The sequence below is a fragment of the Netta rufina genome (genome assembly GCF_964035555.1).
Source record: "Netta rufina genome assembly, chromosome: 17".
In the NCBI taxonomy this organism is placed as follows: Eukaryota; Metazoa; Chordata; class Aves; order Anseriformes; family Anatidae; genus Netta; species Netta rufina.
Window position 1 is genome coordinate 2,324,417 of NC_140141.1, and position 25,237 is coordinate 2,349,653.

The following is a 25,237-nucleotide window of genomic DNA, read 5'->3' on the forward strand; positions in this document are numbered from 1 at the left end:
ATAAGTTCAACATTCTGCAAATAATTAATTGTCTTCCATGATAAATACTCCTCTTGTGATTAAGCAGTATTGCTGATAGATATTTCCTACTGTCTCTGACAAGTGATTATTAGGTGATTCTTTAATAATCAGAGCACAAGGATTTCTGATAATACATTTATCAAACAGAGTTCACCCAAATCCCCTTCTTACAAGTGTGCTTTAAAGCCAGAGGAAGAGATGGCACTGCACTGAAAACAGGAAAAAATTCCTTAGACTTGAAAAGCCAAAATTTTTTTTCCTATATGTTTGTATGTTTATATAAACCTTTTTGCCCAGAAACAACTCATGGTCTGGGTAGCACATGCAGTATATTGTCATATAAATATGGGAAAAGACCCCCGATATAGATCAGAAATTGCAACTTCCACAATTACATATAGGAAAATAGTCAACTAGCTAAAAGATTAGCTATCCAACTATAGAAGAAATAAAGGAGAAAAAAAAAAAAAAAAAAGATGTCAAACCAAATATGTTAAAGATAGCCTCGACATCATAAAAACAATTTTTGCCCTAGTTCTAGTTTTATACAACAGTGTTAGTTTTAATTGTATGCAAAATCCCTAAGTGTCTAAAAGAAATGGTTTGAAGGAAGAATAAAAAGACAGAGGTATTTTTAAGGTTTCTCTGCAGTCATGCTTACCTTAAGTGCATTGTGTGAAGTCACACTGACTCGTCGTCTTCCTCCATCCTCCAGCTGCATTTCCGAGTACAGCTCTTCTTCATCTTCCTCCATAATATCGGACAAATCAGAACCTCTGCTGCTCTCCGTATGGTACTCTTCACCATGGCAATAGTGAGGCTAATCAGCAGGGTGAGGGAGAAAAAACTTTACCGAGTGACATTAAAAATCTTTGTATACCACCAAGAAGGACTAAAAGCATTTCCTAGGTTTGAATTTCAAGCTAATACTACATATAAATTACATAATGCAGCTTGCTCCTCTGTTTTAGCAGACAGATCATATATAAAACTTTTTGCCCATTTATGCTCCCAATTCAAGAAATCCAATCTCAATCTCACAGGTGACCCAAAAAAGAATGTCTGCATTCAGAGCACCAAATCTAGTTTTAGTCTTGATCAAACTCACATAATTTAAAGAGGTCCTTCATGCATCAGTAGACTTGCTGACCGCATTGTAAAAGCCCTAGGATAATTCACATATCTTCTGTTCTTCACAGCTTTTTGTTGCAACACATTATAATTTAAAAGTGATCAGCACTTAATTATTGCAGTACGTTACCATCATTATATGATACAGCTAGCTGATGGATTCTGAAGTTTTCATTCGTGCAAACACTGTAGGAACAGACTGCTATGATCTTAATGTATTTTTGTTTGTTTGTTTGTTTGTTTGTTTGTTTTAAACCAATTCAATATTTCAAGTTCTTATTAACTTTCAGTTAGTTGGAAGACAAAGAGGACAAAGTATGTCTTACTGAATTGCTATTGTTAAATAGGAGTGGCCTTGGTTAAACTTTTAAGCCAGAACATTACATTTAACAAACCAGATCATAAACCAAACTCATTGTACATTTTGTAACTGAACTAAACTCACTGCACATTTTGTAAGCACAGCATGATTAGATATATTAAAAAAAATGGGAACCACTGTACATGAAGATTGAATCAAATCCTGAAGCTGCATATTAAGGAACATTTGAAGTTTGGAGTAATGCTTATAAGTGCTTGAGCTTCTGTAGCGAACTGAACCAAAATTCCAGAAAGTCTCAAAATTGGTACAAAAATAATGAAGGCCACTGCTTTGACCCTTCAAGAAGGGAGGTCAGACGTTTGGCTAATAAGATTCTTCAACCATGTCAAGACATAATAAAATATATCTTTGCTAGGATTTACAACTCTCTTAAAAGTAATGTAAGAAATTCATGTTTGTTTCCAGCAGGATCAGACTAAAAGCTGCACAGGTGTGGAAAAACTCTTTTGGCAACATCTCTCTATTCCTTACAGCATGCAAAGTATGTATGTATGTTGCTGATTTTCTGCTAATTAGGATTACAGGTCTTTTATGTCACACAGAAATCCTTCCCCCTTCCCTTTTTTTTTCCTCACGGAATGCTTTCATATGCAAGAGTAATGCATGATACAGAAGCTTAGAGCCCAAATGTGACATTTGAGTCACATTTCTGTTCCATTTTTTTCTGTTTCCAGTGCTTAAGACCACTGCTTGGGATAACAACCTATAGATGCATGGTGCCAAGCATTCAGTTCCCATAAAACAGCATAATGCTCCAGTAAGAGGACATTTACCTAACTACCCACAGTTTTACCAGTATGACTACAATAATCAGTCGATACCCTGAATAGCCTGCTGAGCTTCACAAAAATACTTGTTTCATACCAGACAACTGACACAAGAAAAATACCAGGCTACTTACTTGCTTTCCAAGTTCTGACCCTTTCAGAAAATCATCAACTGAAGCCCCCCTCCTTTTGACATTAGGAGAATCATAGCCATCTTCCTCATCATCCGAGTTAGCATACTGGGCTGCATTGCTCCTTTCACTAAAAACACTTCTTCTCTCCATCTATCAAAGCAACAAAAAATGGAAAATTGTGAAGACTTGATCCTGCAACCAATGGAGAAATGGCAAATATAAGACATGAGTACTCAAGAACACAACATTTAAATATACTTGTGGCTTAAAACAATGTTAGTTTTCCTGACTCTAACCTTTTAGGAGCCTGCAGGAGTTTTTTGGTTGTATTATCACTCTCACTCTAAGAATGTTTTCATGTGACCATTAACACAGCTGCTAGCTTTCTTCCCTCTACCACTGTTAATCTTAAAATTCTCAGCATTCTACAGTCAGAGGCTGCTAATGAAGACTTTAATTTCCCCCTTGGCTGAAGATTAGCAGAAGACCTAGTCACTCATTTCAGCATTTTTTAGCTCAGCACAAAAAAAAAAAAAAAAAGCTATAGAATGAGACTTTATCCTCTTCCTCTACTCACAGGTGACTCTTACCCCTCAGCTTCTGAATGCTGCTGCCTACTCCCATGACAAGGCCTCCTGAGTGTGCCATCTAACAGGCTGGATAGATGTCAGGGAGAGGACACTCAGCAGCCTACTGCAAAGGGAGAATTGCTACTACTGGAGATCAAACATAACAAATATCACTGGTGGAATTTGATTTAAGGTAGAGTGAATCCATCTGTAAATTTCTGTCCAGATCCCTGGACATTTCGAGCATCACTAAAATTAATGTAAATAAGCATGGTTCAGAGCATATGCTATGTCAGCAACTTTCAAAAACAGAAAAAGCATTTCAGTTCTCTTTCTCTGTTTCTTATATCAACTTTCATTTGAGTGCCAAAGAAACTGTCTTTACTCCATTACATTTATCCCAGTTTGCTTTCCTTATAAAGAAAGGGGAAAAATACACACAGAGATTATTGACCCAGAATTATCTAGCTTCTCAAAACTGGTATCATCACCTACTGGCTCAATTCTGTTCTGAAACAGAGATAATCAATACTGGCAGGCTGTTAAAACATGCATAAATGTCAAAGTAATTGGAATTATTCTGGAGATACAATGGGAGACCAAAGACTCCATATATCAACTCATGACAGACATATGAAGGACAAAGAGAATTTATGAAAACTAACACCAGATCTTATCTTGAAGCAAGTAACTAGCAGTTATGAGCTGTGATGAGAAAATAACTGCCCAGAGACCTTTTCTTATTTTTTTTTTCTTCTTTTTTTTCAGAAGTAAGGTGCTCTGCATTTTCCAAAAACATTTCTAGTGATCAAAGGTTGATCAGTGCTTTTTATAGTTATGAGCGTATTTGTGAAAGATGCCGCAGAATTTTATCACACTGTTTCTTCTCAAACCACTGACCTTCAGTGTTTGGGAATTTATTAGCTGCTCAGTCAGGTGTATACTACAAAGTTTTTTGATAGTAAGTGCTACAATGAATAAAGCAATCCCTATAAGCAGCAAGAAAAATTTTGCCTTTACCCTATTGCTCTCTGCAACTCGTTGTGCAGCTTCTCTTGCCATGGCTTTTGCAACCGTATTTGGGACAGGTGTGCCTTGAGGTTGAGGGAGTATTCGGTTAGGTGATGGAGACCTCCTCCCCTGAAGAGGGCTGTGAAAGTTAGGGAGAGGTGGCTCAAGTGTGTGCCCATGAACAGGGGATGCCGAACGAGTCTGCTCCCATGACTCATCCATTTTTAAATGTGGATCTAAATGTTCTTCTTTGGTTTCTGGGGCTCCGGCACTTGCTAATGGCTTAGATTTGGGAGCAGTTCTGGGGTGAGGGGTTGGAGGCACCAGTAGGTCTGATGGAATGGCAGCAACAGTAGAGTCCACTGATTCCCCTTGTGCAGAGAGTGTTCGAACAGTAACTTCTTTTGCTTCCAGATTTCTTAGTCTCATTAACTCCACCAGTGTGTTCTCTGCTGTTGGAAAGATCACCTCCGCCACCTGGGTACACAAAAAAGCAACTTACTAGCATGAAGACATCTACTTCCCTCCCCTCATCACTCCCCTCAATGACACTGAAGTACAGCCTTCAAGGTCTTAACATGGAGTCAATTATTGCCAATACAGATTGAGCTTTGAGAGCTCACATTAGGTCTCCACACCAATTAGCACCAGTTGTCTTTAATCCTTTCAAATAATTTGTCCAAAAGATGAAGTGTGTATAAAAATGGAGCTAGTGATCAAGTTAAGCACAAACAAAAGAACAGGTTCTACTGAAACGCAGGAAAACCCTGCACATATCCAAGTGCCATCACACATTTATTGCTGCCTTTACCTGTCAGTGGAAATTCACCTTACGTAGATGGTACCTGCAACACTGGAAGAACTCACCCGTTGACCTTTTACATAAACACCATAGCCTGTGACATTGGCACCATGGGAGGTCCCTGTTGCAGTCAGAGTTGGTGGTTTCCAGGACACCTGTACAGTTGCTGGAGTGGACCCGGCCCGGACAGTAACATCTTGAGGTGGAGCTGGGGGACCTAAAGACAGGTAAGATTGGTCACCTTTGAGCATTAGATCAGAGTTTGTACATCAGCTGATAATACTTGTGAGTTTGAAACTACTGATCTCAAAGCACTTATTTTTTCAAGAAGACAAAATATTCTTACTGCAGTTACAGTGTAGAAACAGAAGCACACACTCAGCAGATCATGGAGCTATAAACTGACCCTCAGCCTACAGCCATTAACTAAGTTATATTTGCAAGACAGTGTGTACTTGCACCTTGCTCAGGAACAATTTTTATCCCTTCAGGCTGCATAACTACTACTTGCTCTGAATGCAGAAGATGTGAAAAGGAAAACGTGGGGAGAAAAGTGCCTAGGAGTGGCTGAATGAAATTTTTTTAATGAAAAACTGCTGCAAGTGACAGCAAGTGACTTTTTGGAATATATCTTTGCACTGAATGCATATGGCATACTCAGAAATCACTTTTAAATTCTGTCTCATGACCATCAGTGACTCCAAGCCAAGATTTGCAGGTCAGAAAGCACTTCGGCACTAAGGTGAGCTGTGGACTGCGAGCCAGAACCATAACCTTTTCTATCAGCAGCATGTTGATGTAATGGGAAACTGGACTCAAAGACTCCTCTGCACTGAAAAAAAATATGCCTGCTAACCTTTTAAGGCATTTACAGTACGTTTCGGTAATAGCACACCAAGTACATCCTTAATTAAAAGGCATTATTAACCTACTATAAATAGCACTACTTTGGACAGAAACCAAAGTAAAAACATCACAGAGATTATTAGTTCATGAATATTTCAGGCATCCTGTTCTGTTAATTTAACAGTCAAACACTGAGAAGTGTTTCATGCTAAAACATTTCAGATGCAGGTTTCAGCTGCAGCTATCTCTGGGTGATAGCTGGGAGATGATAAACCTTAGTTGCTGTGAGTTTGCTTTTGCCACTGAACTAAGCACCAACAATTTTTGTTCATTTACCAAGAGAGAAAGCTACAAATACTACAACTGTGTGCATTCATTGCTACCAAACAGATCATGACACAAGCGTTAATATCAAACAAGCCTCAGCTTCTAGACAAAACCATCAGTGCATTCCAGTAGTTTTTTTTTCACTGAGTTTCATCCTTTGCCATGGATCCAAATCCTTCCGCAGGGATTTGCATGGAAACACAATTCTGGTCATATTCAGGACACTACATTTTTTTTTGCCTGTACCATTAGTTGCACCTACAGTGTATTTTTAACTAGCAAGGCCAAAGCACATAAACTGATCTAATACTATTATTTCCCAAGACAAAGATTTTGATTTAGGGTTCAATTTCATCTTCGCTATTTTATTTACAGCCGGCATGCCCAACATACAGAAGAGTTCCTCAGTTTACAGGAGAGAATGTATATGATCTAGTCCAGGATCTCATATCTGACAATGACATTCATCTGCTCCCACAGTAGAAGGCACCTTCCTCCCTTTTCTCCCTCTCTTGCCCTCACACCTCCCAAAAAAATCAATATCCAGGGAGTCTCTCTCTACTGTTGTAGGCTGTAACAGAGATTGGTTTAATAAACTGTAATGCTTCTCAACAGAGAATAATTCATTGTTGCTTTATCATGCTTTAGCAACTAGAGGGTGATGCAGCATGTTAAGCAGTTAGCCTGAAAAAACCTCACTCATTTAATAAATTTAAGCCACCATCTAAGGCAGTATATCCCAGATTATGCAGAACATATACCTAGTTTAAAATGCCCTTCTATTAGCAAATGCTACAATAGCACCACCACTTAACCCACTGAAATGATTTAAAATAAAATAGTAAATGCCTGAACTGAGGACATTTTTACTGAGCCTATAAATAAGCAGCATCAAAAGCAGTAGACATACAAGCTTAATTCCCTCTCTAAATTCAACCATCTTGCATGTCTCCTTACATATAAGTCTTGCAAGGCAAGGAAGAGACCAGAACTAATTTATCCCCCTTCGCTGGAATCAAATCCCAGCAAAGTCAATTAACCCATTGCACAATACATGTTGTTGGAATTTTAGTCACCAGGAGTCACTTGTGCTTTACTGTCTCTGCTTCAGAGGCATTCAGTGCTCTGAAAGTCTAACTATATAAGGAGGCTTCTACTTGTCCTTGATTAGATGAATCTATAAGAAGAGATGTCCAAAATTTTCAGGTATTGCAATATATCCCTAAAATTATGACATTACCCTTTAAATGTACTACATTATTTCATCTCTAGTTTTCAATGCTACATCACTGTTCTTAAATAGTGGGAAAAGACTAATAACGCTTTACAACATTTCTAATGTAAAAGTAAGTTGGGGGAAAAAAATCCCTTTCTTTCCAAAACATGACCAATTTGTTACCTTTAACAATTCATATTATACTTCTGATCACAACCACACAACCAAAAGATATTTGAATCCCCTTAAATCACTGCATAATCCGCTATGCTATCCATAATGCTTTTCATTACAGAAGAGAGTTGGGTCATCCCTGTAAAAAGTGCATTCAGACACACAAACAACATACAAATAATATTCTAGAAGTAATAACTGTTTATTTCCAGCACTGTCCACACCAACAAAAATAAATAAATACCAGAACTAGTATAACTAGACTAATTAAAAACAATTTGAGATTATTCTGATAAAAACACATTTAGCATGTGATCCGTAATGGAGATAAACATGTCTTTCCCTAGTTTATCTCTCCAGAATGTACCCAGGAACCAGGAGGAGAATAAAGCAGGAGAGGAATTAATTATAGATACTGTAAAGCAATCTAATAATCTGCAGTCTTCCCAAGAATGTGACAGTGATTACAGTATAAAGCTAAAGGTTAGGTTAATTTATTTAGAATTTTTCAGAGAAATTTAACTGCAGAGTTTTGGGGTAGGAAGAAAAATATCAAACCTGCTGGCAATGTAGAAAATTCCACAAAGGCTTCCTTTTTTTCTCGTTGTTCTAGGGGAAGCTGCCAGGGCATCTGATGGGGCTTTGCCATGACCTTCACCTTGTAAGCCATATTGGGTTTCAAATTAAAAAAATGGTACTTGTAGCTAGCAGCCTTGACAATGTCAAATTCTTCTTCATTAAGAAAGATGACATGGCTGTAGTTACTATTTGTAGGGAGCCAGGACAGCTCAGCAGAAATCTGGGTTATGTTGTCCACTTTAAGATTAGAGGGGGCTACAATTACGTCCTTCCCAACTAACAAACTGCACTGCAGTTCGTCCGAGTTACCCTTGTTTGTAATGCTCTGAACTGATATTCGGTATGTACAAGTAGAAATGTTAAGCTTTTCTATAAGGGCTTTCGTTCTGCTTCCCAAGGCTATGTTCATCCGTACTTCTTTGTCAACCAGAACATTATAGCTGCTAATGGTTCCCCATCCGGGTGGCACTACCGGTGGCTCCCAGCCCACAATAACACTTTTGGCTAGTTGTTTAATAAGGGTGATTTTTCTAGGATAAGGCACAATGTCTTCTCCAATTTCATCGATGTTCACATCCAGAGTCCCTGCGCCATTGCTGATTATGCTAGAGTCTATGTGACTTGGACTTATCTCTAGGATGTCTCCTTCTAAAGTAGAACCCGAATGGTTGATAAAATTCTGATCTTGTTCACTGCTTAACGTGCTTGATAAACGCGTCTCATTGTCTTGAACAAAATCCACAAAATTTGAAGGGACTAGTCCTCTCTGTCCATCTAGGAGTTCCCCTGGTGAGAGAGAATAATGTCATTAAAGTCCTCAAAGTGCAAATGCACTCCTGCACATTAATGCTTTGCAATAAGTAGATAAGGAAGAAGATACAGATGAAAGCTATACATAAACAGCATTCACAGTTAGAGAAAGTAAGGTTTCAGTGTAGCAAAAAAAAAAAAAAAAAAAAACAACAACACAAGAGAACTCACAGTAAGTTTTCTTGTCACCTTAAATCTTATCTTTCAAGTAGGAAAAGCTGACAATATAAAATATCTTATAATTAGCTATGCCTGCAAGGAGTGGCTTTGCCAGTGAAGAAACTCTGTTAATTAACACAAAGATGATAGGGGTAATTTTAGCAATTGATTTTGTAGTAGATGAAGGAAAGCACACGGAGTGTGTTTAACACTGATTTGAATCTGCATCGTTTAGCATGAATTTACAGATTAAAAAAAATAAATACCTTCATAAAAACCATCTTCATCCATATCTCCATACACATAAAGGTACTTTCCGGCCGTAAGGGGGAGCTCTGCTTCTGGATTTTCATTTGGTCCATCGAAAGGGTTGTAACTGCAAAGGAGTAGAGATGAAAAATATGCGTGTTCATTTACAACCACCACATACCTGAATACTAATCAGAAGAAGGTATACACTTCTAAGGGTGCATTAGATAATAAGTCATCGGTTTGCTGTTTCTGATTACCTTCTGAAACATATTTTGAATGGAGTCTAGGTGAGTTTGTTGTACTGCCTCTATGAACTGTATTGCCAACAAACTGCCATGAAACACAACATATTCACTTAAACACTATACACTTAAAACCACATCCTTTTCCAGAGAGAATCTACTCACATTTTTTTCACTTAGATCTCTTTGAATACTCTGGCCTAAATCTTTATTAAAAAAAAAAAAAAAAAAAAAAAAAAAAAAAAAAAAAAAGAATTAAGGAGATCTCACTTGGGACATCTCTTCCAATCCCCATCTTCTGTTTGTTTTATATGACGGTCTTTTACACAAGTTATTAAATTTCAACAGAGACAAATTAAATAGAGACAAAAACAGTAAGCTACAGCTAAAGCAAGCTACTCATAGACAAAACTTGTTATAAGTGTTTAAATCCATATTAATCTCGAAGCATGAATGCAGCTTATGAGTTAACTACAGGCAGATAATCATTCTTTGCTGTAAGGTGTTGTAGAAAACAGGCCTGGCCAGGAGACTGAAATGTCATTTGGCACAAGCAGTGTATTAGTGCTTATAAGAGCATCCACATGTTATAATCATTCTAGTAATCTTGAATAAATATTAGAATCTGTTTAAAATCATCCTGAAATATAAAACTATAAGACAGCAGAATTGCTGATGACAGTAGATGCAGTGATACGGTTATCCTCAGGATGCAAATGCTCCCAAGGATAACTGCATTTTCTCAGAATTGAAGTGTATGGAAATGGCAGTGTTTTGCAGCCTTGGCAAACAGGAAAGGGGGCTGCTATCTACAGCAGTCTCAAGCTTGGTTTACAGTGAAAATAACTATTTTCTGGTTTTGTAGTCTTATGCTATTAGAAGCAAGTGAACATCAAATACTAAGGAATTCAGCTGACCAATTATTTATTACCTGCCAGCTTTGGGCTATATCCCCTGAAAAGCCTAGTTTGTCTAAATCTAACAGACAATCATCTTTGCATGCTGCAAGGCACTCTGCTCCCTCCCTTGTGCTGTAGAAGTAGACTCACAGCCCAAAGGAAGCATGGACATAGCTCTGTTAACCTACCTCCCAAAAGCGAAACAAAGTCATGTTGAATATTACAACTATGTATTATATGTGCAATGAGCTGGTTTTGTTACCTATAACGGGCAATACAAAGATGGACTTTCCCAGAATATCTCTGCTTTGAGGTATTGGAATTCTGATCATTATCCATCTGTAAAGAAAACGAAAGAAAACAAAACAAAGATTTCTAAAAGATGCATGCACCATTTTTATATCAGACAATATAAATCTGACAGAGAATGTGCAACATTAAAAAAAAATGAAATTCTAATAGAACAGAATTAGGCACTTTTGCATAGTAGGTCTTAGGCTATGAAGGAATTGCAATTCAGATTCTAGCATGGCATAGAAATTGAGCTATTTCTTGATATATTCCAAAGATTCAGATGATGTTTCTGAGTCTGGATATTGATTTTCCTCAAAAGCTTGCAAAATCAACCCAAATGTGGATTGGTTCTTTGTCATTTGGTAAGTAGAGATGCATGAAGACGTCATGTCCACTCACTTTCATGTTGCTGACTGAAGTTACTTAACCATACTAGCCTCTGACCATCTCACCCTCCTGACAAAGCTTTTAGTGAAGTCTTTATTAAAATACAAGAAAGTCAGTTACTCCAGAGTGACCTATCATAGGTGATATGTCTAGTGTTTCATAATACAGCTATGTAATTATATAGACAACCTAAAATGATACTCTACTATTTTAATTAGAAAACTATCATAGCACCGTGATACTCGTAGCTAAATACTTGAGACAAATGATGAGTTTCTGAGCTGGTGTGAGTGTCAGTTTCCACATAGCTGGAAACAATGAATATCACATAAAATATAGCCCCCTTTCCAATCCAATCCAATCTGCAGCATCAGCAACTGCTGAATTCCACACTTTCTATTATCTGAAATCACATTCCATCGACCTGCTGGACAATCACCTCCCTTGACCTGTTGGCCACTCCTCTGTTGATGCAGCCCAGGATGCAGTTGGCCTTCTGGGATGCAAGCATGCACTGCCAGCTCACGTCAAGTTTTCATCCACATTTCCTTATGATTTTATTAACACACTCTCCTTTGGGTCTGAATACTTCTAAAAAAGAATGGAACTTAATTTCTGTGTGCTTGCATAAGGTAAGTATGTATCACATAATTACACTCAAGACAGCACACAAAGAACAATTCCGCAAAAGAGGGCTTGACATTTTCAGTGAGAGATAACTCAAAAACAATAAAAAAAAAATGAATTAAATTTGACACGCATGTCTTCTGTTCCTTGCTGTTAGTTCTGCTTCCCTAAATCTCGTTGCTAAGCTGCTGTTTCTGGTTTGACTACTTCGGGCTGCTTTTTTTGTGGCCTCTACAAAAAGAAGTGAATGTTCCACATTTCATGGTGGTAAGGACACATAATATATTTATTTGTGGATAATCCATAGTAACAACCATGGAATTTCTACTGTACTAAAATCTAATATGTTGTTGAATATCCTACACCATACTCAGTCTTGCAATCCATTTAAAAACATTTGGATTTTATCAATTTTCAGAGGTTCAGTAGCAATGAACATAAAATAGTAGAGAATATTCACACAGTTTCAATTTATTTACTTCTGTAAAGATAAAAATGGGAGTCAGGACTGTAAGCTGAGGGTGCAAAGTAAAGATAATTTCTTCTGTTTGCCCACATATAACAGGCATATAATATTTAATATATAATATTATACCTTTCTATAAAGCTTTCAAAATGTGTCCTATACCTTCTTATATTTAAAATTTTCCCTAAATATCAACAACCAACTTGTCACATTGTCTTCGTAAAGTTCTTAGGAGTTTCCCACTGGCTTTCTACAAGAATTCTACTAAAATCTAGAAAACCTTTTTAAGAAGGACCTCTCAAAAGTACAATTAAATACAAGTTGGAAAGTTGAATAGTGTAAGAACTTAGAGTAAATGCTCCAAATTAGTTTAGAAGAGTGTTTAGAAACTGCTTCTAGCAGGTGGTATGAGCCTAGTTGTGGTGAGAAAAGTAACACATCATGAAAACCAGGCAAAGAACAAGTACTGCAAAATAAGCCACTTCTCAAGCCTAAAGCACACTTGCCATGACAGGGCACTGGTCAGAATTGCTCTTTTACATGTAGATACCAAGGCTGTATCAAAGTCACACATTTTGGTAGATACAATAATAATAATAAACCTGTGTAACAGACATACACCAAAACAGACACAGACAGAAGTACTGACCTGCACCTTTTAAGCACACAAGTAATGCAGAACTCTGAATGCAAGGATGAGATTTTCATAGAAGCCTAAGGGTCTCACACATGCATTTGTCATACCATGTAACTAGCATATCAACTAAGACTTTGAAAAGTTCAGTGAAATTCCCACTGGTCACATTCACAATTTGTCTCAGACAATGAGAATATTCTTGTCTTTTCAAAGGAGATGGATGATCCCACATCAGTCCCTGGAGAAGAGATCCTGGCCCCATAACACACATTTCCAGTAACAAATTTCAAAAGACTCACATCTGAATCAAATCTGCATCTTGGGGTACCAGATCTTGACTTGGACAAGAATGTAGGTTTGACAGACAATTGCTCTGGTTTGTCTCCAGATATTTGAAGAGGTCGTATAAATTCTGAAATCACAGAATGGCTTCCAGAAGGACTTTCATGACCTGGCAGTGAAGAAAACACATAAAAGAATAAATAACTGCTTTCAAGAGAAACATTTCCAACTAATAACAAGAAGAGAGTTATTTTCTCCTCCTTTTAGAAATCATTCTAGAAAAACACTAGGGTAGGTAGAGTGAAGACAAGAAAAGTAGCTAAGCCTACTACTTCACAGCCTTTTGACAGATTACATAAGTCAACATTATGTAGTGGAACATCATGTAGATAGTGAGGCTATTTTAATTCAAAAAAATAAAAGTTAAAGCTTTCCATAATGCAAAGAATTCTGTTTTAGTTCTGAGCACCTTGATATCTTCGGAGAAGTAAAGTAATTTGCCATGTCGTTGAACATGTTCAGGACTAGAAAGCTACTGTTGGAACCCCTCTATTTCTTTTGGTGACCCTCTCATATTCTGGAAAATAAAATCAAGTTGTGCAATTATCTTCAAAGAAAGTGACTGACATGTAAGTCATTTGGTTGGCAGGATATTCATTTTGAAATGAAGGGAAGTATTTTGGCATGCTGCGGGGCCAAGAAGTTCCAAGAATACCTGTTGCATATTTCTTATGAGTACCTCATTAACACCAGTACTAAACACACAGTTAGATCATATTGCCATCAATTATTTTTTTTAAAGAGAAACTATGAAAAAGAAAACATCTCCAAATACTTCTTTATGTATATATATATATATATATATATATATATATATTATTGTGCTTTTTAAACACACCTAAAAATAAAGACAATACATACTGCACATTTAAAGGACCTAAGGAGAAAGGCTTACAAGAGGCTGAACACACTAATCTCCTATTGTCTAAAGTGAAAACTAGACCTAGTGGTGAGGAGACGTACGTAAAAAGAACTACTTCATTAAGGTTGCAAGAGAACCAAAAAAGGTGAAATATAAAATATTTTCACAGCTTTCCTCCTTCACTATTAGGTTAGTCCCCAAACCACATGAAAAGAAGCAGAAAATTGTAAACTGAGCATAATTATACCTGCAGCATCAGCAGAAGTTATAGCAAAGTCTGGGGCATTGCTGACACAATCAGATATCCAAGGTGTCTTCTCTCCTCTTCACTTTTTCTCATTAACATAACAAGTCTATGCTCTAATTTTTCAGACCATAGATATGTGCAGGTTTGGTATTTCCTCTCCAGTTCTGCCAGAAGTCTGGACAGCAAAGTTTTGCTACTGAATTGCAAACTTCTTAGACACGTCACCTGGAATTAACACTGGAACTTCTTTATTCATTTTGCAGAAGACCATAACCTCCAAAACATAACATCAGAGTGTTTTTTTTCTGGTGTGCTCCTTAGTCCAAAATTATTAATTTTTTTTCTGCATTAGTGTAATTTACAGCAAGACAGCTTAAGCACACTGACAACAGGGAAACGTACCAGTCACCTTACAAAAGATTTATTACAATCAGCCCTGCTTGCAGCAGTCCTCAGGCTGGTAAAGGCTGCATATTTTGTTCTTGGAACCTTTCTCACATGTATAACAGAAAAGTCATCCCTGTTAAGAAACCTTTAGCCAATTAAGCTCCTTCTGTTTGCTGTTAATGTGCTTGCCATATCAGCCTGTCAGAGCCAAGCCTGTAAATAATTGCTCCAACTGTGATTATTCATTCAAAGGAAACTGCTGTTTGGTCTCATACCTCCTGGCTTTGTTACTAAATTCGTTGCACTACATACAAAGTGTGGAGAGAGATTCTTAGAAGATCTAGCCCTTGCTTTGCTAGGATGATTCTCTTCTTCAGCCAAGGCAATTCATTGAGATGTCTGGGCTTGAACAACACTATGAATATGGAGGAATGAGACCAATTAAAACTCTTAAAATTTGTTCTTTCACTGGAAACTAATTAAAAATGCATCTTTGCCTTTATATTTGCACTGTGGATAAAACTAACACTTAAAAAAAACACCAAGGTACTAGTTCATAAGAACATCCAGAAGCTTCTAGAAAAAAGCTTCTCTTTTACCTCTAAATTCTAGGAGAATTAAAAAGCCATGTGCTTTTTTTTTGTGTGTGTGTGTGCATGTGAAGTCTTGTAAAATCCATATGCCATCAAAATGGCCATTACTAGCAACAACCTGTCAAGGAAATCTGAACACCCTTCCAAGGAAAGAGGCAAAGAAGAACTCCAAACTTAATTTAAATGTCTCAGGCAGAACTGAAACTGACCATAGCTGAAGTACAATTAGCCTCTCCATTTTATTTATGGGACTGCTGATTCATTATGAACTACCTAAATTATCTAGATAGGCCATTTAAATGCACCCTTTATCTGATGAATAATAAATCTTGAAGGTTTTTGTATTGGGTTGTGACATTATTATATGCTCAGAGTGAACTTTTTATGTTCTAATCTATTCTGGCTAGGTTTATTTCATTTCCTGATACATTTAAAAATTGTCAATTAAGGCAAAGCAGCTGGTCATAAACTGATCTCATTTCCGTCATTTGCTTTGCTTTGAAAGCTGTCCTTGTGTTTCCTCATGTGTTCTTTTTTCCTTACACATAATAAAAATAATTACACTTCTGGTTTGAAGAACTTGCTTTAGCATTACCATCATTATTCTGAAATAGTTGATTTCAATAATTAGACATTCTACCCACTTGCTTAAACATTATTTGATTGTTATCATTGCATTCATACTGAGAATGAATATTGTCCAAGGATTTCTGATGTTTATACTACAGTGCTGCAGGCCCTGAATTCTAAGTAGTATAAAGATCAATAAGTTATGAAAAAAGGCTTTGAGAACAAGGCCTTTAAGTGACTTCAGTACAGACCTAGCTGTGTTCCGTGTTTCCAGTCCAGTTCTTTTTTCAGGATTTTTGTTTATTTTGTTTTGAAGGTTTTATTAAAAGCTGTTTCTATTAGCAGTTATAGAATAAATACTACATAGTGTGTTAAGTTTGAGTCAGGACCTAAGAATGTTTAGTTGATTTTTATTTGAGGACTGAGGACTATTTACATCAACTCCAGAGATAAAGACCGGACCTTCACAAGCTGCCTAAACAACATTTCAGTACTTAATTACCTTTCTAAAAATATGTCTTGCTTTGAAAATCCTACCCTTAGGGACATGAAGAGCTAATCCTGTTGTTGTTAAGGAAATTTCTGCTAAATTCTTACAGCCATCAGGTAATGTCTTGTGTCTTGTCTCTATTTAATGCACTTTAATATCCACTTAGGTAAGATTTACAGCTCCAGAAGAGCCTTTTAAGCTTATATATACACCACAGTGGGTGAGACTGCAAACAGCTATAATTTTGTGTTTTAAAAAACTAAGCCATATAAAGTACAGAGTCACTGAAGCAGAATAAAAGAAGGATGTCACCCTGGTTTCTTCTGACTTGGTTTCACACTGAGTGTGGCACCCTTCACCAAAAATAACTGCTCATCTATAGTGATATGGAAATGATTTGTGATTTCTAGGCCCTACACCTCACAATTTTTCTAGAAGCTTAACAAGATTAAATAAAACAAGCAAATAAATACAGACTATTTTGTTTGTCTACTTCCTCTTTATATTTATCCTAAAACAATTTCAGCGGAATTTGTAAGCTATGGAAATTATCTGATAACAGGAAACTACAAGTGTTTCTTTGTAGAACAAGTAGTAAAAATTATTCTGTCATGGGTGATACTGAGCTAAGTATCACCTGCTTGTGAGCACACTTCTCAGCCTTGATAACAACATAGTTATACACAATCTAAAAATTTACATGCAGGTTCCTTTCAGGTGTCCTCAGGTAACTTCTTGCCTTGAAACTTTTTATGAATAAGGAATTGTTAACAAAGATGTGTGGTCTGGAGGAGCAGTTGCCTCTGGCAACAGGCAATTATGACCTGGTGAAAATTCACCACAGAGCCTGTCAAAACACACACTGAGCTGAGCATACTAGGTACTTTATGCATAAAAACACCAATACGGATTTTTTTTTAAACTTTACATTCTCCATTTCTTTTAAAACTTATATCAACAATGGCGTAACTTCTCAGTTTCTGAAATACCCAGTATTTAAGTGTTCAACTACCAATTTTAACATGGTTAAAATTTTAAACACATTTGCACAGTTTAGTAAACAACTATGGGTATTAGTGTGTTATGGGTATCAGGTGTGTTAAAATACATCCCATGAAACTCCTTTTCAACCAAAACCACTTTGTGGCAGAATTTTTATTTAGACAGACAGTGTTTGCTTCTGTCAAAAATTTATTTTATATTTTAATTTCAGTTTTTTTTTATGGAGAAGTCTGTACTTTCTGCTGAAAAAATGCAACTAAACCAAAAAACATTTTCATATTTGTAAAAATATTCCATTAAGTTTTCCCATTTTCTGCTCAGCTCTATCTACAAGTTTTTTTTAATGTAATGGGTAGTGCATTGTGTCTGTTTTTTCTTTCCCTGTGAATTGTTACTTCAACAAGATAGCAGACCAACTCCTGCCCCTGAAACTTTAACAAAGTTTTAAGAAAATTTTCCAGCAAAGCCTTTATATACTGTCAGTCTTTCTACTTTCAACAGAAGTAGATCTTTACATAAGGAATACATCATTTTAGCATTGAACAGGTTTCTTACTGCTACACCTAACAATGAGTAGAGAGAATTCTGCTACCTGAATAAATCCAGAACAATCTCAGTGAAGGTCTAAGAAATACTCTGAAATTTAAACAAGTCACTAAACAGGATCAGGACCAAATTCTATCTTCCATTTATATAATCAAACTCTATTTACACCATTGAGTTGCTTCTTAAAACCTACAGGACAGATCAGACACCAGATGATCTTAGAAATCTTTTCCAACCTTAGTGATTCTATGATTCTGTGAAACAAAAAGCACATTCTTACCTTTGCCTATAGAAGTGGCTATTCCATTCACTAACTGGGATAGAGATTTACTGGGAGAACCAGGAATATCTGAGGATGCTACTGTGTTACTGCTCAGGAGATCAATCTTCCCTGCTTGCTGCCGAAACTTCTCCAGCTCTCTGGACAGGAGGTTAAATTGTTCACTTTGTGTCCGGCATTTTTCCTCTAGCTCTCGGACCTTGGCCTGCACAAGCAAGACATAACACAGACATTTGTCTGATATCAGAGCAAGTTATGAAAGGATTTGATTTTCCAAAAGTACCAGGATAGGCAAACTATTTGGGATAAAAGCACCCATTGTTTTTTGTTGCCCCTAGTTTTTGTCCCCCTAAGTTCTCATTCATATTTAGAACAAAACCTTTTAGTAACTCTTCAATATTGAGGTAAATATTCTTCTCATCCCCAATTCCCAAAGTGGAAATTCCTCATCATAATTTTTGGCAGTACTAAGAACATCACTGCCAAGAACACCTGCAAACAGAACGTATGGCATTGTGACACACACACGTATCTGAATGTCACTTTTGTATATTTTTCCAATGTTTTCTAAAACCCAGGTACTTTTCTGAGGTTTGCCCATCCTCAACTATTAAGTTGAAGAACTCTGAATCACTAGATAAACTTTAATATATTAGAAACCAACAAGAACAGCAAAAAACATTGGATCATGCAGAACGTGGGACTAGCTACTGGCTGAATTCCCTTTCAAAAATAATGCTCCTCACTGTATGTGCCAAACCACGCAGAAGTAATTCAGACAGCAGCCAAGGGAAGATTGTTTGCAAGCTTGGGAGAAGTATAAAAATGTCACTGTGGGCAAACATTTGTTATAATTTTGAGGCATCAGGAAATAACAAAACGGAACTTAAAAGATAAGCTTCTGTGATGACTTGCAAAATTTGCCTACATACTGTTTAAGAAATCTTCACATGAAAAAAATGGATGGTGTAACTGAAAGGAAAGATTCCCTGGATGAAAAGAATTACAAATGGCATGGGAATTCAGGATTTCTTCTACAGCTTTAACTCAAAGCAAATTTAAGAGTGGCAAAGACAGTGAAACATGAAAATACCTTTCATTTTATCCAAATCTGCACATTTAGTGTACCAGCTAAATTAAGAATATATTAATGATTTTAATATAGCACATTTAAATTTCAATCTGCATCTATAAACAGCCTGCATATCTGCTTGCATACACTATAAGGTGTTCTTGATGAGTACAAACAGAAATCAAGATTTCCCAGAAGGCTGGAAAAGATCACATTAATTAACACCTGTTGAGAAGACTGAAGAATTAGCAAAACTCCTGAGAAATTCGCTTGTGAGGTCTGATTTTCACACAGGGGAAAGCAGTTGGTCTGTACTCCGGAAATGTGCCAGAGAGACTACTGTTTGTGACCTAGGGAGCACCCATGGCTCACATGCTGTGACCCTAACACTGCAAGCAGAAGCAGCTCAGAAGCAGTAATAGGGACCTTAAATGGAAAGCTCATGCGTTAGATCCTAATCTGATGCTTCACGGTGAAAAAACGTCACTTTCCTTCATTAAAACCCCCTTTATAATATTTAAACAGCCTATTTAAACAGCTGTGCTAGCAAAGGAAGGCTGGATATCAATTAGGTTCATTCAAGTGTGCTAAGGTTTCTTTTTCTTGAAAGAGAAAAATTTTCTCAGTTCCTATGAGGAGGAAAACTGCATGTAATACATATGAAGAAAACTACACATATTACATAACACCAATAGAAGGATCTTAGCACAACTAAAGATAAACAAAACACTCCTTATAGTCCCCAGAAGAACATATGAATCCAAATTTCCTCACTAATGATTGTGCGTTTGCTTGTTCCTTTTTTGGAATAAATACATTTTTAAAGCTACAATAAATTTTGAGGATGTAATTTCTTTGTACTTATAAAAACACAAATTAATTTAGTTCTGCTAAAAAAGTCTCAGTGTATATATATTTAATAACTGATTTGCATTGCAGTATGTGCCAAAAGTATGTCACTTTTCTTTTGATCATCTAGAATCTTTATCTAGAGTTGTCCTCTCAGGATAGTACGAAGCCTGAAAGAAAAATGCCTTTACTGCTTTTTTTAATCAAGCTTGTGAGTTAGAAGTGAGCACAAATCTGGTGCTGTATAAAAGAAAAACTACCGTAAGAGCCACAATAGTACAGAAGTAACAGGAGGCATCCCTGTATCTATCTTTGTTTCCTGATTCCAGAGAGGTGCTTGGTTCATTTTTAATTAGCCAGACTCACTTCTCTGTAGAAAATCAACGTGCTCATACATATATGAAATGATGCACAATGAAATGAAACATGTGCTTGTATTCTCAGAAGCACTGAATTTGTACTCTGTATCATGGCACTGCCCAGATAGTCTCAATAAAAATAGCGCAAAAGTGTCACATCTACCAGATCTCCCTACGACTGAACCTACCTACAGCAGTCCTTGTGTGACAAGATATCCTCACTGCAGACCATACTGAATGTACTTCACTTAGGACTGAGTTATGAGAACTTAAATTTCTCATAAAATACACAGTGCTAAACAGCTTCTTAAACATAAAATCAAGCAGACTTCATCTATGACAAGACAGATATTGTTCACACAAGACAGATAAGATGATGAGCAGCTTTCCAGGTGGATAGCTTGAATTCAGACTAGTATTTTATTTCATAGTTTAACTGTTTATGTAGCAGGAATGGCTTTCAGTAGGTGTCTAAATAAATCAAGCCAAGGTGAAAATATGGCATAAAGTTGTCTTTGTATAAACAATGAAATGATCTGAATTCAGGTAAAATCCACGCAGTCTGAAAGCTACAATCTTGAATAAACTATCAAACCATTCTTAGTGGGCATGCTCATAAGAAGTTCACTTTCAGAAACAGTATTTGTTTCTTCATTAAATCATGCCATATTTGGAGGTAAATCTCTTGTATAAAAAAAAAAAAAAAGAAATCTGTTTTCAGCGATTCGGTATCAGGCCAATCAATACCAAGCATGCTTGCATAACAATGGTTTTAGCACACATGCCATGCAAGGTTAGGTAGGACTATCATACTTATTTTAAAGGGAAGTGCAGGATTTGGGACAGGGAATGGAGAATAATGCCCTAAAATACCTGCATGCTGTCCAGCGTGTTCTGGATGAAGTGCAAAGCAATAAATTTCAAACAAGACACAGTAAACAAAGAGATGTGAAATAAACAAAGAAATAAAACCAGTTTTGAACACTTTTTTTTTTTTTTTTTTTTTTAACATTTCAAAGCAAAAAACGTTGGAACAGTTAACAGGTGTAAAAACATGCATTAACACAAAACACACTATAGAACGTTTGAGAAATCCATACCACTGCTGATCTTGAATTGCAAAAAGCAGATTAAATAAACCAAATGCTAAGAATTAATGGGCCTAAGGCAACAAAAAACAAAAGCTTAAGAAACCTTGATGGAGTTATGCAAATCAAAGTTTGCAAACAAATCAGCTAAATAGGAATTTTGTTTAGCTTAAGGTGGTAAATAATCACTTGCCTGCTTTGTTTCTACTCGTGTTTTCCTGCATTATATACTTTCCACCATGCACTAAATTATTATCTTATATTCTTAAAGGCAAAGCAAATTTAATATATATGTTAATAATGAAAGCATATGAGTAAACCCTTTCCATGGGAATATTAATTTTAAATAAACTTTTTGTTTGTTTGTTTGTTTAAAAAAAGAGATTATCAATGCATCAGAAAGTTTATCTTCATAAATTCATCTCCAGTAAGTACACAGACAGAACAACTACCATTAGAAGGAAAAAAGTCCAGAAATTATATACTAGAAACAGATTTCGAAATGAAATACAGATAAGCACATTTGCTATAGTCAATCTATGTTCTTCTACGTTCTTTGGATATGCAAGTTATGTTAAGAATAAGCATTTAATACCTTTTCCTCTGGCAGAAAATCTAGTTTGATAGTTATCACTGAAAATTTGTTACGCATGAAAAAAGTGAAGAACAAAAATGAACAAAAGTAGGTCTGGATACAGTTAGGATGCTACTTTCTTGTGTGCCTGTATTTCCTGACACAATCTTATCCATGTGCATCAAAACATATGATTGTAACTTAAAATAAAGAATCTGTTAGCCTAGTTTTGGAAAACTGGAAAGGAATTGTTCGCTGTAGGATTTTTTTTTTTTACAACGTAATACAACATAACCTTGTACAACATCATGGGTAATCCTGCATTGCTATATACCAGACTGGGAAAGAAATAAAAGGTTTTGTCAGCACCAGGAAGACTCTTAAGTATTTTAATTTATTGGTATTCTCATCTGATTTTTTTGTGTTTGCATACATAATTTAACCATACCTGTGTGTATCCCCTATAGAATTTCCATTACTGTAACAGCCACAATTAAAAAACTGTAAAAATTTCATTCTGGTTGAAGACAAAGAGGTTTTGTAAACCTTGCCCGTTTCCAACTAAAGCTGGCAGCAAAGCTCATGGTTTTTGAATGGGAGTAAGAATTGCTCCTATTCATCATGTTATTTCTATGCAAGAAACAATCAGTTCTGTATCCTTAGGCACAGAAGACTAAAATACTAGATTTTTCATTAGGATGAATTTCTAGGAAATACACCATACCAAAAGTCACAATTGCTATGAGCAATTGTTAATGAAAATACTAAGATTTTTTGATGTGTCTTTATGGATGATGTTGCCTTAGTATATGCAGTTATTTAATGTTTTAAAAATTAGTAAAACCAATTACCCAAATCATCTCTAAAAATTAATTTATTTCACAGTGTTTACTTCCTAAATTCACTGTTCACTGGCAAATTCTAAAAACACACTGCACCTTAGTTGGGAAATGCAAAGAAAGGCCATGCTGGTGATATACAGCAATAGGATTAGAGTCAATCAATATGAGTAGCATCCTGAGAAAATTCAGACAGGATGCAAGAATAATATTCTTCATATTAAAGGTACTGAAAGACCAAAAGAGGTTGCCTGTGGAGGCTGTCAGATCTCCATTCCCACAGATATTTAAAAATGGTCTGGGCAAATCACTGAACAGACTATAACAACTTTGAAGAGGGCCTTTTTATATATTTGATATACATACTTTTTATACATCTGATAATAGTTTACAAAAAACGGTACCAAAATTTCCATCTTATACAAACAGAAACTGAGGGACACGTGTGACTTCCAACAGCCCAGTTTAATGCTCTCATGACTGAATTGTCTTTATAGCACCGAATTTTTCAGAAGTGATATTCCTGTTAAGCCATCGCATTCAGAATGGAACCTCCACAACCAGAGGATTGGATATCTTCTTACCTCTAGCAACTGAACCGCTCCTTCATGTTCCTTCTTAGCTTCAACCTGAGCCTTGTTTTCATACATTGAAAATAAATAAATAAAATAAATAATAATAAAAAAGAACAGAAAAATGTATTAGGCTATATATAGAATATTGTAACTGCATAATGTAGCATACTGTATACTCAAATTCAAAACCTTGGAGTTTTGAATTTGAAAAAAGTCTTGGAGTGCTGGCTTGTGCAATACACTACAGCACTTTGGTTTCAAGCCATTAAAATACCTGTATATTTTTAGGACACAGAATCTCAGTGAAGCTTAGTGGCATTAACATTTAGTTAGAGCAAGACAAGCATGCACAACAAACTGCAAGAACACATCATAAGAATCTCTGAAACCCTCTAAAATAAAACCAAGAAATGAGCTATTTCTGTCAACTCTACATTGTAGGAGTTTCAGAGAGTAGAAACCTACTGTACTGGTTAGGAAAAAGCAAAACAAAAATTAAGCTCATTCTTTACATGCAGCAACACCAATAGCTCACAAAACACTTCAATACATCCACAAGAAAGGTTGTCTGTAAATGGGAGTACATTTCGAGTTCAATCAACTGAGCCAAAGAAGAAAAGAGGGAGTAAATGAGAGTAGGAAGTTGTTATTATATGTAGATCAGAAAGTAAGTTATCAAATTTGGCCAGAAGTCTAAGCCTTAAAACTAGAAAAAACTAGCACTCAGTAACTTTGTGCTACCCTCACTTTACTTCCATTTAAGTTTTCACTATCTTCTTTATTGACGCTTGCCCAAGATGAGCAACACGTTTTTTTTTATTAACCATTGCATTATGCTGATGTCAATGCAATGCACAAACTTTGCCCCTTGGATTCTTTTTACTGTATCTCAAAGACCATATCCTGCTCATTCCTCATGAGAGAAATGTCTTCAAACTGTTTAGCAGAGGGCAGTGCCACAAAATTTAATGGGCCAGATACTGCAATGAAAGACATTTTTCCAGATGTATTAGGGCTACCATACTCAGTTATCGTTTTGAATGGAAGCTGGGTCAGGCCATAAAGGCACAACCCACAACACATACTTGAACTATTCTTCACTGTCATGCATGGTAATAAAGCCTGCTTTACCCCTGCAAGCACAGTCATATTTCTTCCTGTACTACAGTAATGAGTCTTATTACTAGTATGTGATAAAATATTGGCTCCAGAAGCATTAGCAAAAATATGATGGCAGGTAATAGAAAGCCTTGTGCTATCCATCATTACAAGTTTTATAAAATCAGAATATGAGTTCTTGATAAATGATTAGGAAAGCTGTGTCAATAGCTATCTCTCTTTTTCATCATTCTGTCTTATATTAAGGCTTTGTTGGAGAAAAAGACCATCTGATTCCCTATCAGCACAAAAACTGGATGAACAATATTATGTTCTTCCTTTTAGATTGATAGTCTGAACAGTCTGCATGTACATTAAAAACAGAATGAATTTTTATTTATAATATCAAAATATGACAAGAAATGCATTGAACTGTACTAGTAATGTGCATTGTTTCAACACCTACATTTCTGTAATTCATCAGCAACTTTACAACAGTAACAAGATATGTGGTGAAATGTCGAAATATCATCCTGTTAATGCCTGCAGTTACAGCTTTCATTTCACAATACTTTTTCATGTAATTAGATAATAATAATAATAATAATAATAATAATAATAATAATAATAATAATAATAATAATAATAATAATAATGTAACACATTTACTAGGCACATTGGGAGGTCAGCTCTGGATGAAATGTGAGCCAGCAATCCCTGTTAATTATGGAA

The 25,237-nt window shown here is 36.1% G+C and overlaps 1 protein-coding gene across 7 annotated transcripts in view; it reads right to left on the reverse strand.

Annotated features, from left to right (window-relative positions):
- The window catches only part of RIMBP2 (RIMS binding protein 2), a gene marked incomplete at both ends in the record, with an annotated part of 144,445 nt that overhangs the window by 22,756 nt on the left and 96,452 nt on the right, over positions 1–25,237 (reverse strand). For 6 of the 7 annotated variants that reach the window (XM_084296974.1, XM_084296977.1, XM_084296976.1 and 3 more), the window contains 10 exons: positions 683–841; positions 2,436–2,585; positions 4,025–4,492; positions 4,883–5,034; positions 7,939–8,745; positions 9,195–9,304; positions 10,584–10,660; positions 13,032–13,183; positions 18,052–18,256; positions 23,417–23,467. In XM_084296974.1, coding sequence (XP_084153100.1) covers positions 683–841; positions 2,436–2,585; positions 4,025–4,492; positions 4,883–5,034; positions 7,939–8,745; positions 9,195–9,304; positions 10,584–10,660; positions 13,032–13,183; positions 18,052–18,256; positions 23,417–23,467 — 2,331 coding nt within the window. The remainder of the gene's footprint in view (positions 1–682; positions 842–2,435; positions 2,586–4,024; positions 4,493–4,882; positions 5,035–7,938; positions 8,746–9,194; positions 9,305–10,583; positions 10,661–13,031; positions 13,184–18,051; positions 18,257–23,416; positions 23,468–25,237) is intronic. The other variant, XM_084296980.1, reaches the window with a different exon arrangement.